The 14,677-nt window shown below is 36.4% G+C and overlaps 1 protein-coding gene across 9 annotated transcripts in view; it reads right to left on the bottom strand.

Moving 5' to 3' along the window:
- Positions 1–14,677, bottom strand: part of RAB3GAP1 (RAB3 GTPase activating protein catalytic subunit 1) — a 118,997-nt gene that overhangs the window by 46,397 nt on the left and 57,923 nt on the right. For all 9 annotated transcript variants that reach the window (XM_070240758.1, XM_003363239.4, XM_001489470.5 and 6 more), the window contains 2 exons: positions 5,382–5,501; positions 4,316–4,481 (listed from right to left, as the gene is read on the bottom strand). In XM_070240758.1, coding sequence (XP_070096859.1) covers positions 4,316–4,481; positions 5,382–5,501 — 286 coding nt within the window. The remainder of the gene's footprint in view (positions 1–4,315; positions 4,482–5,381; positions 5,502–14,677) is intronic.

Genomic DNA, 14,677 nt, shown 5'->3' with positions numbered 1-14,677 from the left:
TAAAAGCAATGCCAGAGAGCAAATTACATTAAAATAAAGCTGTTTAAAACTACTACCTGGAAACAAGATATTAACTTCTATTAAGCAAAATCCTCTTTCAAAATATCTTATACAATTTTAGTTATACAAATATAATTTCTTACTATTCTCTTCAGCCATACTAAATGTAGGAAAAACGTGATTCATTTTTTAAATAAGGTATAATTATTACAAAGTATAAGATTAGCTTTGGGGAGATGATGTCTTTTCTTTCTTCTAAAAGAAAATGAACTCAAAGTAAAGCCAGTCTTGAATATTTAACTAGAATTTTAGACTAAGACAAATGGTCACTCATGCAAAATAGTTTATATTAATCAGTTTAAAAAAATTTAAATTTATCTTTACATGCATTAAGAATCATAAAAATTAATATCATCCAAAAATCCTATGATCTCAGCTTCCCTTAATAATGGTTAACCTACACTAATGTGGAATAGGACTTAAATATGCATAGGAATCACCTACAGAGCTTGTGAAAATGTACACTCAATAGTATTCTGCAAATCTAACCAGTTTCCAAGTGTTGCTATACTGGGCAGAAGGAATAAGAGACATTTAGCTCAGCAGCAGCATGACAGCAGCATGACTAGTAAGTGTCACTAGTAGCTTTAACCGAATACAAACTCAATCTAAAGTCACAAAATAAGGTGACTGCCAAAAAAAGATAATAGTTTTGGGCTGCTGTGTCCTAGATAAGCAAGGTAAGATTCCAACTGGTTAGGAAGAAATGATGTTTTAGTCAGGTTCAGATATCAAATGAACATTCATCCATGATAAAGTTCAAATCGTCTAGAAACCATAACAAGGCTGATTTGATACATAACCTCTGCTCCAGTCGCCTAGCAATGTAGTACAGAAAGAGATAACCAAAAAGAAATACCTAGGATCAAACATGACATAAATATCTTTGTGGGCACTAGAAAAGGTACAGCAAACCCAAAGTGGTAAGTGAAGCTCAAGGCACATGCCTGCTGAGTTTCAGGTGCAGAAGAAGGCAGCGGCAGCTTAGGGTTACAGAGTGCCTTAAATGGAATCAAAAGTACTCTGCCCAGAGTGAGGGCACTGCAAGACTCTGCTTAAGGCAGACACTGAGGCAGGGCACTCCTGCTTGGTACAGTGGCTTTGTTGGAAGCTATCACCACAGAGCAAGATGCTCCAAAGAACATTTTAAGACCTGGTTCTGAAATACTCTGCAGGTAGGGAGCAACCACAAAATTACAAAACCACTACAGAGGATGGGAAAGAAAGCTAACAACTTTAAACGTAGGCTGCAAGACAAAATGAGCCCACAAACAAAATTTTCCAAAAACATGAAGAAATGTAATTCTAAAAGAGACAAATATCCAAATCAACAACCAGAATGTAAAACCATAAAATATAAAGAACATATGAAAGAACCAAGAATGTCCAAATGGAAAAAAACAAGACTAGTATGTGAGGAAGTTTTCAAATATGTAGGGGATTATGGTAGAAGAGGATTTAAACTTAAATTTTATGTGACTAAAGGGCACAACTGCCCCTCCTTACCCAAAAGGAAGCCTTTCCTAATAATCAGATCCACGCAAAAATAAAATCCACGGCTGTGAAGGGTGAAGGCCCCAGAACACTTCAAGTCGATGTTACAGAGTGATTTTTATAGAGATGTCTTTAAAAAGATGGTACAGGAGAGTCACATATTGGGCAGCTTTACTTATGTAAAACCTCTACAGTACACAAACCAGGTCTCAATTAGTCTAAGTTCAACTCTTATCAAATCAATTTTGAGAGCCGTTTCCTATCTAGTTGGGTGAGCTTAATGAAAGTTCTGACATGATGTGATGAACATTTTTTTTAAAGTACAACTAGCAGACAGTCATAATCTAAGTCAGGCTCCACAGATGAAGGCGGTCCTTAGTGTCAGTAAAGAGAAGCTGAGCTACAGAAGTGAGTGACATAAAAGATCCATGAAAATAACGTTTACTAATATTTTTTAAGAAGAAAAAACAAAATATTCATATTTGTGTCTGACCAGAAATTAGATCTAAAAAAATTAAACATAATTGAAGAGTTCTGGAGAGAGCAAAGAAAAACTAATGGGGTAGAAATTATCACACACTTGCCTTTTTCAAAAATTTCTTAAAACACCACATGTAGAATTAAGCACTACTTAAGGCATTTCAAAGCCCAAAAAGTTTTCGAAAAAAAGTTACATACATACACACAACTCCCTAAAATATATGCTTCTATGATTTTTTTAATGGAGATAATCACAAGAAATTGCTAACACTAGTTATTTTGAGGAGAAGGACAGAAGGGTAAAAGGAAGCTTCTACTTTATTTAAATATCTTAACCTGGTACATGCATTACTTTTTTTTTAATGTCAAATGGATTTATCTGGTGGTGATAATCCTACCACTACACTATTTAGGGTTTCAACATTAAAAACATATTTTTATGAAATTAAGTTCTAATCCTAAATATCTTTCTGACAGTATCTATTAAAAAAGAAATTTCAGTGGAAACAACCCAAGTGCCCATCGACTGATGATTGGATAAAGAAGATGTGGTATATATATACAATGGAATACTATTCAGCCATAAAAAAAGACAAAGTCGTCCCATTCACAACAACATGGATGGTCCTTGAGGGTATTATGTTAAGTGAAACAAGCCAGAGAAGGACAAACACTATGATTTCACTCATATGTAGAAGATAAACACACTGGCAAAGAGAACAGTTTAGCGGTTACCAGGGGGAAGGGGGTTGGGGGTGGGCACCAGGAGTGAAGGGGCGCATTTATATAGTGACTGACAAAAAATAATGTACAACTGAAATTTCACAATGTTATAAACTATTACAACCTCAATTTAAAAAAAAAAGAAATTTCAGCATTTTTTTCTATTTTTTTCTTTTTAAAATTTGCAAACCTTTGGAAAGGCTGCAAAACTAGTATAATGAATACCCATATGACTTTCACCAAGTTCACCAATTACTGACATTTTGATACACACTCATAACCGATATATATATATGAATAAACTTTTTTGGATGAACCTTTTGAAAGTAAGTTGTAGGCATCATGACAATTCACCCCTAAAAACTTTAGCATGTAATTCCTATGAACAAGTGCATTATCCTACGTCACCATAAAACAATTATCACACTCAAGAAGTTTAACATTGATACTACTTTCTAACATATGGTACATATTAAAATTGTCCCAGTCATCCTAAGCATGTCCTTTATGCCTATTCATTTTGCTCAAGGATCCAGTCAAGGATCATGCATTGAATTTGAATTTAGCTGTTATGTCACTTTAGTCTCCTTTAATTTAAACAGCTCCCAATCTTTGTTTCACCTATCACGATACTGACATTTTTGAAGAGTCTAGGCCAATTACCTTGCAAAATATGGCTCATTTTGGAAATACGCAATTCTTTCCTCATGTTTTGATTTATGTTAAACATTTTTGGCAGGAATGCGACACAGTGATGCTGTATCCTAGTCAATATATCATACCAGGAGATACAAGTTTGTTAATCAGTTTGTTAAACACATTTGTTAATCAAGTTTGATCGAGTTTGTTAATCAAGTTTGATCACTTCGGTGAGATGGGTGTCAACTTACGCATTTGAGGGGATTATTTCTCTAAGCAGAGGACCTGCTCCACCACTTGCTTATCTGGCTTTGCTCTCTTTTCTGGGGATATTCACAAATAGCTCCTCAACTTAAACCCTAATTTTTCCTCCTGAGTAGCACAGGCAAGTCCTCTATAGCTCTGTGATATAGAACATCAAGGATATATAGAGCATATCCCCATTAGCCTTGCTGCTCTGAGTCATAGAATATAATAAGCCAGATCAATCTTAAAAATCAAATCAAATGAAGATTTGAAAAAAAACGAAAGGCAATTCAGAATCCAAAGAGTTCAGACCTCAAGGAGCTCACAGTCAAAGGCTCAAACAAGCAGCTACCTAAGGCCCACTCATCTGGGGAGGTTGGCAATAATACTATTAGAGGAGAAAGAGTAGATAGAGATAACACAGTAGACAAATGTTAACAAACTGAACAAACAAAATCAATTTAATTAGTTGTTCTATAGCATTAGCACACTAAAAATCTAATCGATACTTTGTTTCTTTAAACATACACAGTAATTTATGTAGTCAATTACATCTTTCTTCCAATTACATTACTAATATTATAGAGAAATGTTTCCACATACTCAATAAACTACCAAATTGCTACTTTTATCTGGATCCCAGATAAGACTGACAATATCTATGCCGACTCACAATCTTTGATTTGAAGATATCCAGCAGACCTGATAAATGAGTATACTGATTTGGCACTTTTCGAAGATGAACCATTTCGAAATCAGTTCGCACACCAGGACCCTGACATTCTCCCACATACATTCTTCGCCATTTGTGATGAATTTGCACAAAGAGTGGCACCTGGCTGTAGGACATAATTAAACAGGAAGAGACAGTAATTTCATTAAACTTTGAATAACTCCTAAATCTCAAAAATTCTCACTGTTACATTATTTTAATGTCAAATATTTAAAAGTACTAAAAAAAGAACACTCCACAGACTTATATTTATAGCAAACACACTCTTAGTATCATTTCTTCTTACACTAATAAACTGAAGAAATTACCATCTAGTGGCCCTTTATAGTCAGAGAATTGTTTTAAGATGGCTGGAAGTCATAAAAAAGAAAATGAAAATTTTCTTGAATAAAAGCAATCATACCATATTAGCCTCTTCAAATTCAAATAAACTTTGATTCACAGGTATTAAACAGTACAAATTAACCCAACATTAATAGTGAAATATTTTTTACTTTATCATTTGAAGAGACAGTCAATCCTCACAATAATTCACAGATTTCCCTATTTGCAAATTAGCCTACCCACTAAAATTGATTTGTAACCCCAAAATCAATACTTGCAGCACTTTCATGGTCATTTGCAGACATGAGCAGAACAGCGAAATATTTGAGTTACCTGACACACATGTTCCCAGCTGAGGCTAAACAAAGCAATGCTCTGGCTACGAGTTTTAAAATTAGACTTCGTAACAAAATTTATTTAAATAAACTAAAATTTGGAAGCAAAGCACAAAAATAGTATAATTTACTCTTAATTTCAAATATTCATTGAATATTTCTGTAAGTTTCCCTTTAGAAATGCTCTCCTTAAAGGTTTGAGTTTGCCCTTATACACCAAATTCCAATACAATAATGTACAAATACTAATCCTAATTATAACCAAACACGTAACATTCAGTAACTATTTTCCTTCACAAATTATAGTTTTTAACTCATTGTCTAAGTTTTTCAAAATGTCCACCCACCAGCCAGTGTTTCCCAAAGCAATAGACACAGAACTCAGAAGAAGATTGCACTTAGATTCACTGAGAACAGCATCACTGTTTGCAGCAGGGGCAATCACCACGAACTCTCGCAGTCCATACCTTAAAAAAAAGAATCAATGGCGTTAAACAGAAGAAAACTTCAGAATACATAAAAACCTATTATTTGAAAAACATGAAAGAATTTCCCTGAAGAAAATTTAACAAGTCAGGTTTGAACCACAGGGGTTTCTCTTTTTCTTAAATGGCAACTGAACCTACAACATCCTGAATTTTCTTCGTTGAGTGAAACACTTCCCTAATTCATCTACTATTTCCCTTGTATTCCTTACAAATTAGAAGCAATTTGCTAAAATCACAAAGGGAAGAACATTAAATAACAGTTTCACCTTAAAAGTTAAGTTTCCAAGATAAAAGATGAAAGCTAGCACTGAAATCTTGCTTTAATTAACTGGTAACATCAAGTCCACTAATGTGGAAAGACAAAGTTTGATAGATTCCCTAAATGGCAGGAAAATAATTGTCAGCCATGATGTACTTGTGCTGTCTAAAAGTGAGAACATGGTTAAGTATCCTAATTAAGGAATTCATGTATTCTTTTACTCAATAACGTATTAAGTAGGAGTCATAAAATTATTAGAAAATGGCTTACTCTTGCTATGATATCTTACAATAATGAAAACTTCTCATTTAGTTATCAAGTCCTTTAATAACAAATTTGCAGCCATATTTTACAAAAATGTAAGGTCAAGTTGCTGATCTTGCCTATTGAAAATTCCTGTCCTATTCACTCAACGTACTTTTTTTTTCTGCTTTTTTCTCTCCAAATCCCCCCTAGTACATAGTTGTATATTTTAGTTGTGGCTCCTTCTAGTTGTGGTATGTGGGACGCCACCTCAGCATGGCCTAATGAGCAGTGCCATGTCTGTGCCCAGGATCCGAACCAGCGAAACCCTCAGCCGCCGAAGCGGAGCGTGCAAACTTAACCACTCGGCCATGGGGCCATCCCCTCAATGTACTTTTATTTAATAATTTTTTAAATAAAGAAAATAATTTATAAAAGGTATTACTCATTTGCCAATTCATTTTAACTCTGGATATGTAAGAGTTACAAATGCTTGTTTTTATGAACATTCTCCTCAAGAAATCACCCAAAGAGCAGTAAATAAAGATTAAAAAATAAAAGAAGTCCAACCCATAATCTGTTTATTGTTTAGATGAAAAAAATTTATTTCATTTAGTCACTTTGCCTCCACCCTCCTACCCCTGAAGTCAAAATTAGTATGTAGAAGCAGTCTCAAATACTGGAAGGAAGCCAGAGCTGTGAATTTTAAGCTCTAAAGGCCTGTAAAAATACCGTTTTCTTTTTTCTTTTTTTAAAGTCCTTGGAAGAAAGAAAACAAAACAAGTGAACATTTCCTCAGGGCATCCCTTCATCAGAGTGAAACCACTGTCAACAGTTTCTTGGTTGTTATTCCAGAAATGTTCTGTCTGTCCATGTACCCACCCTACTCTCAGATAAGGTTATATTATACATACTTTCTGTCCCTTCTTTTCAAAGGCTACTACCCTATTGATCAGTACTTTGTTTCAGTTTTATGTTACTGCAATGATACTGCAATTGTCTGTTTCTACAAGTATTACCTGTGTGATAAATTCCTAGAAATTAAGCTGCTGGAAAAAATAACATCTGTATCTTTAACATTGATAGCTGTTGCCAAACTATTTCCTCCCTCCCCACACACACAAACTGTGCCAGTGTATACTTCCATTAACAACAAATAAGCCAAACTGAACTGCTTTCTATTTACCTGCAATAAAATCCTATCCTCTATGTCTTTGTTTCCTCTACCTGGAATGTTTCCCCCAATTCTATTGCCATCACAAATTTTGATGAATTACTAAATACTGATCAATACTAAATAGTGACGAATACTAAATATTGATTCACCAAATCTTGATGAATCTTTTCTTCGAAGATTTACCTCAAATACTACCCTGTCACCCCTGTTAAATGGCTAAATATGTTCTCTTCTCTGAAGTCTAATGTATTTTTCCTGTTATTATTATTCTTTAAGAGATCAATATTAAGTCATTGATTTACTTTCTATATCAGATCTTTCCATCCTAAGACCATGCCTACATCAAGTAAACAAACATTAAGTGGGGGGACTTTAAAAAATTAGCAAAAATCAACAACAACAAAAACCAAGCAACCAGATTTAATAGTGGACAAAGGACTTAGATAGACATTAGTCCACAGAAGACAGACAAATGGCAAACAGCACATGAAAAGATGCGGTCAACATCACTAACTACTAGGGAAATGTAAATCAAAACCACAATGAGATACTAATTCATACCTATTAGGACGGCAATTATAAAAAACAAAACAAAACAGAAAACAAGTGCTGGTAAGGATATTGAGAAATTAGAAGCCTTGAGCATGACTGATGGGAATGTAAAATAAAATAGCATAGCCACTATGGAAAACAGTACAGTGGTTCTTCAAACATTTAAACCTGGGACATCAACATCATGGCAGAGTGAGCTGTTCCCTTAGTCTTTCCCCCATAAGATACAACCAAAAGGACATTCATTAACCAACAGAGGACACCCACACAGCACAGCAGGACATCTGAGAGATCCACGCAGCCATACATCTGAAAGTGGGGGTACTAGACCCACGGGAAGCAATGGAAGGTGAGTGGATCTCCTCCTCCCCAGCAGCAGCAATCTAAGGTGTGGGATCTCATGCAGTGGCCAGCACATGACTCTAAGAGGATACAGAGGAACAGACAGGCCTCCATGAGAACGCTTTTGCTTTCAGAGTTCCATCCCAGCCCAGAGGAATGCTCCATACCAAGCAGCTCAGCCATCGTGTGGGCTCCCCCACCAAGCCCAGCAGCCCAGGTGGGCGGCCAGTGAGTGCTGAGCAGACTCGTGAGAGTGAAAGAAAGCTGCCTTCCCTTCCCCTCCAGCTTGGCACACCAGCTCAACCGGCTGACCAGGGCAATGGATCAGCACCAGAGTATCTGTGCCTGCATGTGTAACCCACCAAGCAGCAACAGCCAGCAGGCAAACACAGAGAGCCCTTTCGGCACAACTTCCAGCGGATGCAGAGGGTTCAGAAAATACAGATGCTGTCTGCCTGAGTGGTAGCAGGCGAAATCTGCAACCAGAAACTACCACTATGCAACAGCAAAGGTCCACTTCATCAAACACCATGAAGAAATACATTAACACCCCAGATCAAAGGCAATGACAAGTCTCCAGAAACCGATCCTGAATTCACAGAAATTTACAATTTAATGACAGAGAATTCAAAATAGTTGTTATAAAGAAACAATGAGTTATAAGAGAACTCAGAAAGACTGTTCAATGAACTCAGGAACAGAATTAAATGAGCAGAAGGAATTCTTCACAAAACAGATTGAAACTAAAAAAAAATAAACAAAGGCTGGAGATGAAGAACAAAATAAGTGAGATAAACAACAATCTAGAAACCTTAAAAAACAGAGCTGACATTATGGAGGACAGAATGAGCAATTTAGGGGAGAGAAAGACAGAAATGCTGCAGATAGAGTAGGAGAGAGAACCAAGACTAAAAAAGAAAATGAAGATATTCTCCAAGAAATATCCAACTCAATTAGGAAATGCAACATAAGGATTATAGATATTCCAGAGGGAGAAAGGCGCAGAGCGCTTGTCCAAAGAAACAATAGCTAATAACTTCCCAAACCTGAAAAAGGAACTGGAATTACAAGTAAATGAAGCCACAGAACTCTAATTGCATCAAAGTAGAAAGATCTTCTTTGAGGCATATATTAGTAAAACTGGCAAACGTCAATGACAAAGAAAAAACTAATGGCAGCAAGGCAGAAGAAAATAACCTAGAAAGGAACCCCTATCAGGCTTTCCGCGGATTTCTCAGCAGAAACCTTACAGGCTAGGAGAGAGCAGAATCATATACTCAAAATTCTGAAAGACAAAAACTTTCAGCCAAGAATACTCTATCCAACAAAAATATCCTTCATATATGATGGAGAAATAAAAACTTCCCCAGATAAACAAAAGCTGACAGAGTTCACTGCTGGGAGACTCCCTCACTCTGCCCCCCCCACCCCCACAAAGGAATAATCAAGAAGGCCCTCATATCTGAAACAAAAAGGAAAAGGTTTACAAAACCTTCAGCAAAGAGATAAATAGACAAACAAAATCAGAAAATTGCAGCTCTCTATAAGGTTAGCAAACAATTATAAAATTAATGATAAAGGGAAGGAAAGTATCAAAAATAACTATAAACATTTCATTTTAATCACAAACTCACAACACAAAACGGCATAATTTGTGGCACCAATAATTTAGACAGGGAAGAGGAAAGGGATGGAAGCTGCTTAGACTAAGGAGATAAGACGTTATCAGAAAATGGACTCTCTCATCTATGAGATCTTTTACATAAACCTCATGGTAACCACTAAACAAAAAAGAAAAGAGAGATACAAATGATAAATAAAGAGAAAACCATCATAGGAAATCACCAAACTGAAATGACAGTCAGAAATACACAGGAAAAGGGGATGGCCTGGTGGCATAGTGGTTAAGTTCACATGCTCTGCTTTGGCAGCCTGGGGTTCTCCGGTTTAGATCCTGGGTGTGGACCTACACATCACTCATCAAGCCATGCTGTGGTGGCACCCCATATAGAAGAAGTAGAAGGACTTACAACTAGTATATGCAACTATGTAATGGGGCTTTGGGGAGGAAAACAGAAAGAAAGAAAGAGGAAGATTGGCAACAGATGTTGGCTCAGGGCCAATCTCCCTTATGCCCCAAGACAACAACAATAGCAACAAAAAACAGAAACAAAAAGAAATACACAGGAAGAGAAACAAGGGAAATATAGAACAATCAGAAAACAAGAGATAAAACGACAGTATTAAGCCCTCATATATCAATAATCACTCTATATGTAAACAGATTGATTTCTCAAATCAAAAGACCAGAGTGGCTGGATAGACTAAAAAACAAGACACAATATATTCCCTCTAGGAAACACATCTCAGCTCTAAAGACAACACAGGATCCGAGTGAAGGGATGGAAGATGATACTCCAAGCAAATGGCAAGCAAAAGAAAATAAGTGTTGCCATACTTATATCAGACAAAGCAGACTTTAAGATAAAAAAGGCAATGAGAGACAAAGAGGGGCAGTATAAAACAATAAAAGGGACTTTCCACCAAGAGGATATGACACTTATGAATACATATGCACCTAACAAAGGGGCACCAAAGTACATAAAGCAACTATTAACAGACCTAAAGGGAGAAATTAACAGCAACACAATAATAGTAGGGGATCTCAACACCCCACTTACATCAATGGATAGATCATCCAGACAGAAAGTCAACAAGAAAATAGCAGATTTAAATAAAAAACTGGACCAGATAGACTTAACAGATATATATATAGAACACTCCATCCAAAAACAGCAGAATACATGTTCTTCTCAAGTGGACATGGAACATTCTCAAAGACAGACCATATGTTGGGAAACAAGGCAAGAAAATACATTTAAGAAGAGAGAAATCATATCAAGCTTTTTTTCTGACCGCAATACTATGAAACTAGAAATCAACTACAAGAAAAAAGCTGGTGAAGTGACAAATATGTGGAGACTAAACAACATGCTACTGAACAACCAATGGATCAATGAAGAAATCAAAGGAGAAATCAAAAAACGTCTACAGACAAATGAAAATGAAAATACATCATACCAACTCTTATGGGATGCAGCAAAGCAGTTCTAAGAGGGAAACTCATAGCAACACAGGTCCACCTCAACAAACAACAAAAATCTCAAATAAGATATCTTAAGCTACACCTAACAGACCTAGAAAAAAGAACAAAGCCCAAGTCAGCAGAAGGAGGGAAATAACAAAAATTAGAGCAGAAATAAATGAAATAGAAATAAAAAAATAGTAGAAAGGATCAATGGAACTAGGAGCTGGTTCTTTGAGAAGATAAACAAAATTAACAAACCCTTAGCCAGACTCACTAAGAAAAAAAGAGAGAAGACTCAAATAAATAAAACTAGGAAAGAAATAGGAGAAATTACAATGGATACCACAGAAATACAAAGGATTACAGGAGAATACTATGAAAAACTATACACCAACCAATTGGATAATCTAGGAAGAAATGGATAAATTCTTAGATTCATACACCTCCCAAAACTGAAGCAAGAAGAAATAGAGGATCTAAATAGACCCATCACAAGTAAAGAGGTTGAAATAGTAATCAAACACTACCCAAAAGGGGCCTGCTGGTGGTGTAACAGTTAAGTGTGTGTGCTCTGCTCAGTGGCCCAGGGTTTGCTGGTTTGGATCCTGGGTGCGGATCTATCTATGAACCACTTGTTGAGCCATGCTGTGGCAGGCGTCCCACATATAAAATAGAGGAAGATGGGCACAGATGTTAGCTCAGGCCAATCTTCTTCAGCAAAATAAAAAGAGGAGGATTGGTAGCAGATGTCAGCTCAGGGCTAATCTTCCTCAAAACAAAAGCCTCCCAAAAAACAAAAGTCCAAAACTAGAATGGCTTCTCTGGAAAATTCTACCAAACATTCAAAGAAGATTTAATACCTAGCCTTCTCAAACTATTCCAAAAAACGGAAGAAGACAAACATTTCCTAACTCATTCTATGAAGCCAACATTACACTGATCCCAGGACAACACAAAGAAAGAAAATTACAGGCCAGTATTGCTGATGAACATAGATGCAAAAATCCTCAACAAAATATTGGCAAACCAAATACAGCAATACATTAAAAGGATCATACACCATGATCAAGTGGGACTTACACCAGGGATGCAGGGATGGTTCAACATCTGCAAATCAACCAATGTGATACACCACACTAAGAAAATGATGGAGAAAAATCACATGATCATCTCAATAGATGCAGAAAAAGCATTTGACAAGATCCAACATCTATTTATGATAAAAACTCTCAATAAAATGGGCGTAAAATGAAAGTACCTCAACATAATAAAGCCCATATATATGACAAAGCCACAGCCAAGTCATACTCAACAAGAAAAACCTGAAAGCCATCCCTCTCAGAACAGGAACAAGACAAGGCTATCCACTCTTGCCGCCCTTATTCAACATAGTACTGGAGGTTTTGGCCAGAGCACTTAGGCAAGAAAAAGAAATAAAAGGTCTCCAAATTGGAAAGAAAGAAGTGAAACTCTCGCTCTTTGCAGATGACATGATTCTGTAAATAGAAAATCCTAAAGAATCCATCAGAAAACTACTAGAAATAACAACTACAGTGAAGTTGCAGGGTACACAATCAACTTACAAAAATCAGTTGCATTTCTATACTCTAATAATGAACTAGCAGAAAGAGAACTCAAGAATACAATCCTGTTTACAATCGCAACAAAAAGAATAAAATATCTAGGAATAAATTTAACCAAAGAGGTAAAAGACGTATACCCTAAAAACTATAAGACACTATTGAAAGAAACTGAAGATGACATAAAGACATGGAAAGATAGTCCATGCACATGGATTGGAAGAATAAACATAGTTAAAATGTTCATATTGCCTAAAGCAATCTACAGATTCAGTGCAATCCCAATCAGAATCCCAATGACATATTTCACGGAAATAGAACAAAGAATGCTAAAATTTATATGGAACAACAAAAGATCCCGAATAGTGAAAGCAATCCTGAGAAAAAGGAATATAGCTGGAGATGTCACACTGCCTGACTTCAAAATACACTACAAAGCTATAGTAATTAAAAGTCTGGTACTGGCACAAAAATAGGCACACAGATCAATGGAACAGAATCGAAAGCCCAGAAATAAAACCACACATCTACAGAAGCTAGATCTTCAACAAAGGAGCCAAGAACATACAATGGAGAAAGGAAATAAATAGTGTTGGGAAAACTGGACAGCCACATGCAAAAGAATGAAAGTAGACCATTATCTTACACCATACAGAAAAATTAACTCAAACGGATTAAAGACTTGAAGATAAAGCCTGAAACCGTAAAACTCTTAGAAGAAAATACAGGCAGTGCATTCTTTGACATCAGTCTTACCAGTATCTTTTTGAATACCACGTCTACTCAGGCAAGAGAAACAAAAGAAAAAGTAAATAAATGGGACTATTTCAGACTAAAGAGCTTCTGCAAGGCAAAGGAAACCAGGAACAAAAGGAAAAGGCAACCCATCAATTGGGAGAAAATATTTGCAAATCACATATCTGACAAGGGGTTAATTTCCAAAATATATAAAGAACTTATGCAACTCAACAACATAAAACCAAACAACCTGATTAATGGGCAGATGATATGAACAGATATTTTTCCAAAGAAGATATACAGATGGCCAATAGACACATGAAAAGATGTTCAACATCACTAATGATTAGGGAAATGCAAACCAAAGCTACAATGAGGGGCCAGCCCCGTGGGTGAGTGGTTGGGTTCACGCACTCTGCTTTGGTGGCCCAGGGTTTCGCCAGTTCAGATCCTGGGAGTGGACATGGCGCTGCTTGTCAGGCCATGCTGGGGCAGCGTCCCGCATGCCACGGCTGGAGGGACCCACAACTAAAAATACACAACTATGTGCCAAGGGGCTTTGGGGGAAAAAGGAAAAATAAAATCTTAAAAAAAACCCCCAAAAACTACAATGAGATATCACCTTACACCTGTGAGAATGGCTATAATTATCACAACAAAAATTAACAAATGTTGGAGAGGATGTGGAGAAAAGGGAACCTTCATACACTGCTGGTGGGAATGCACTGGTGCAGCCACTACAGAAAAGAGAATGGAGATTCCTCAAAAAAATTAAATTAAAGTTAATACTGAAGCAATGGCATTGAAAACTATTATGCAAGATGTCCATTTATACTATACATATACAACTAGTATAGATTGACCCTATCAGAATGAAATAAAATTAATACATGGTTAACTTATTTTCAAATACTGGGTATTTATCCAAAGAACTTGAAACCAACAATTCAAAGAGATCTATGCACCCCTAGGTTCACTGCAGCATTATTCACAATAGCCAAGACATGGAAGCAATCCAAGTGCCCATGGACTGATGAACGGATAAAGGTGTGGTATATACATACAATGGAATACTATTCAGCCATAAAAAAAGACAAAATCATCCCATTTGCAACAACGGGGATGGACCACGAGGGTACGATGTTAAGCAAAAAAAGCCAGACAGAGAAAGACAAA

This window comes from Equus caballus, chromosome 18 (assembly GCF_041296265.1).
Source record: "Equus caballus isolate H_3958 breed thoroughbred chromosome 18, TB-T2T, whole genome shotgun sequence".
Classification (NCBI taxonomy): domain Eukaryota; kingdom Metazoa; phylum Chordata; class Mammalia; order Perissodactyla; family Equidae; genus Equus; species Equus caballus.
This window is presented reverse-complemented; position numbering and strand designations above follow the sequence as displayed.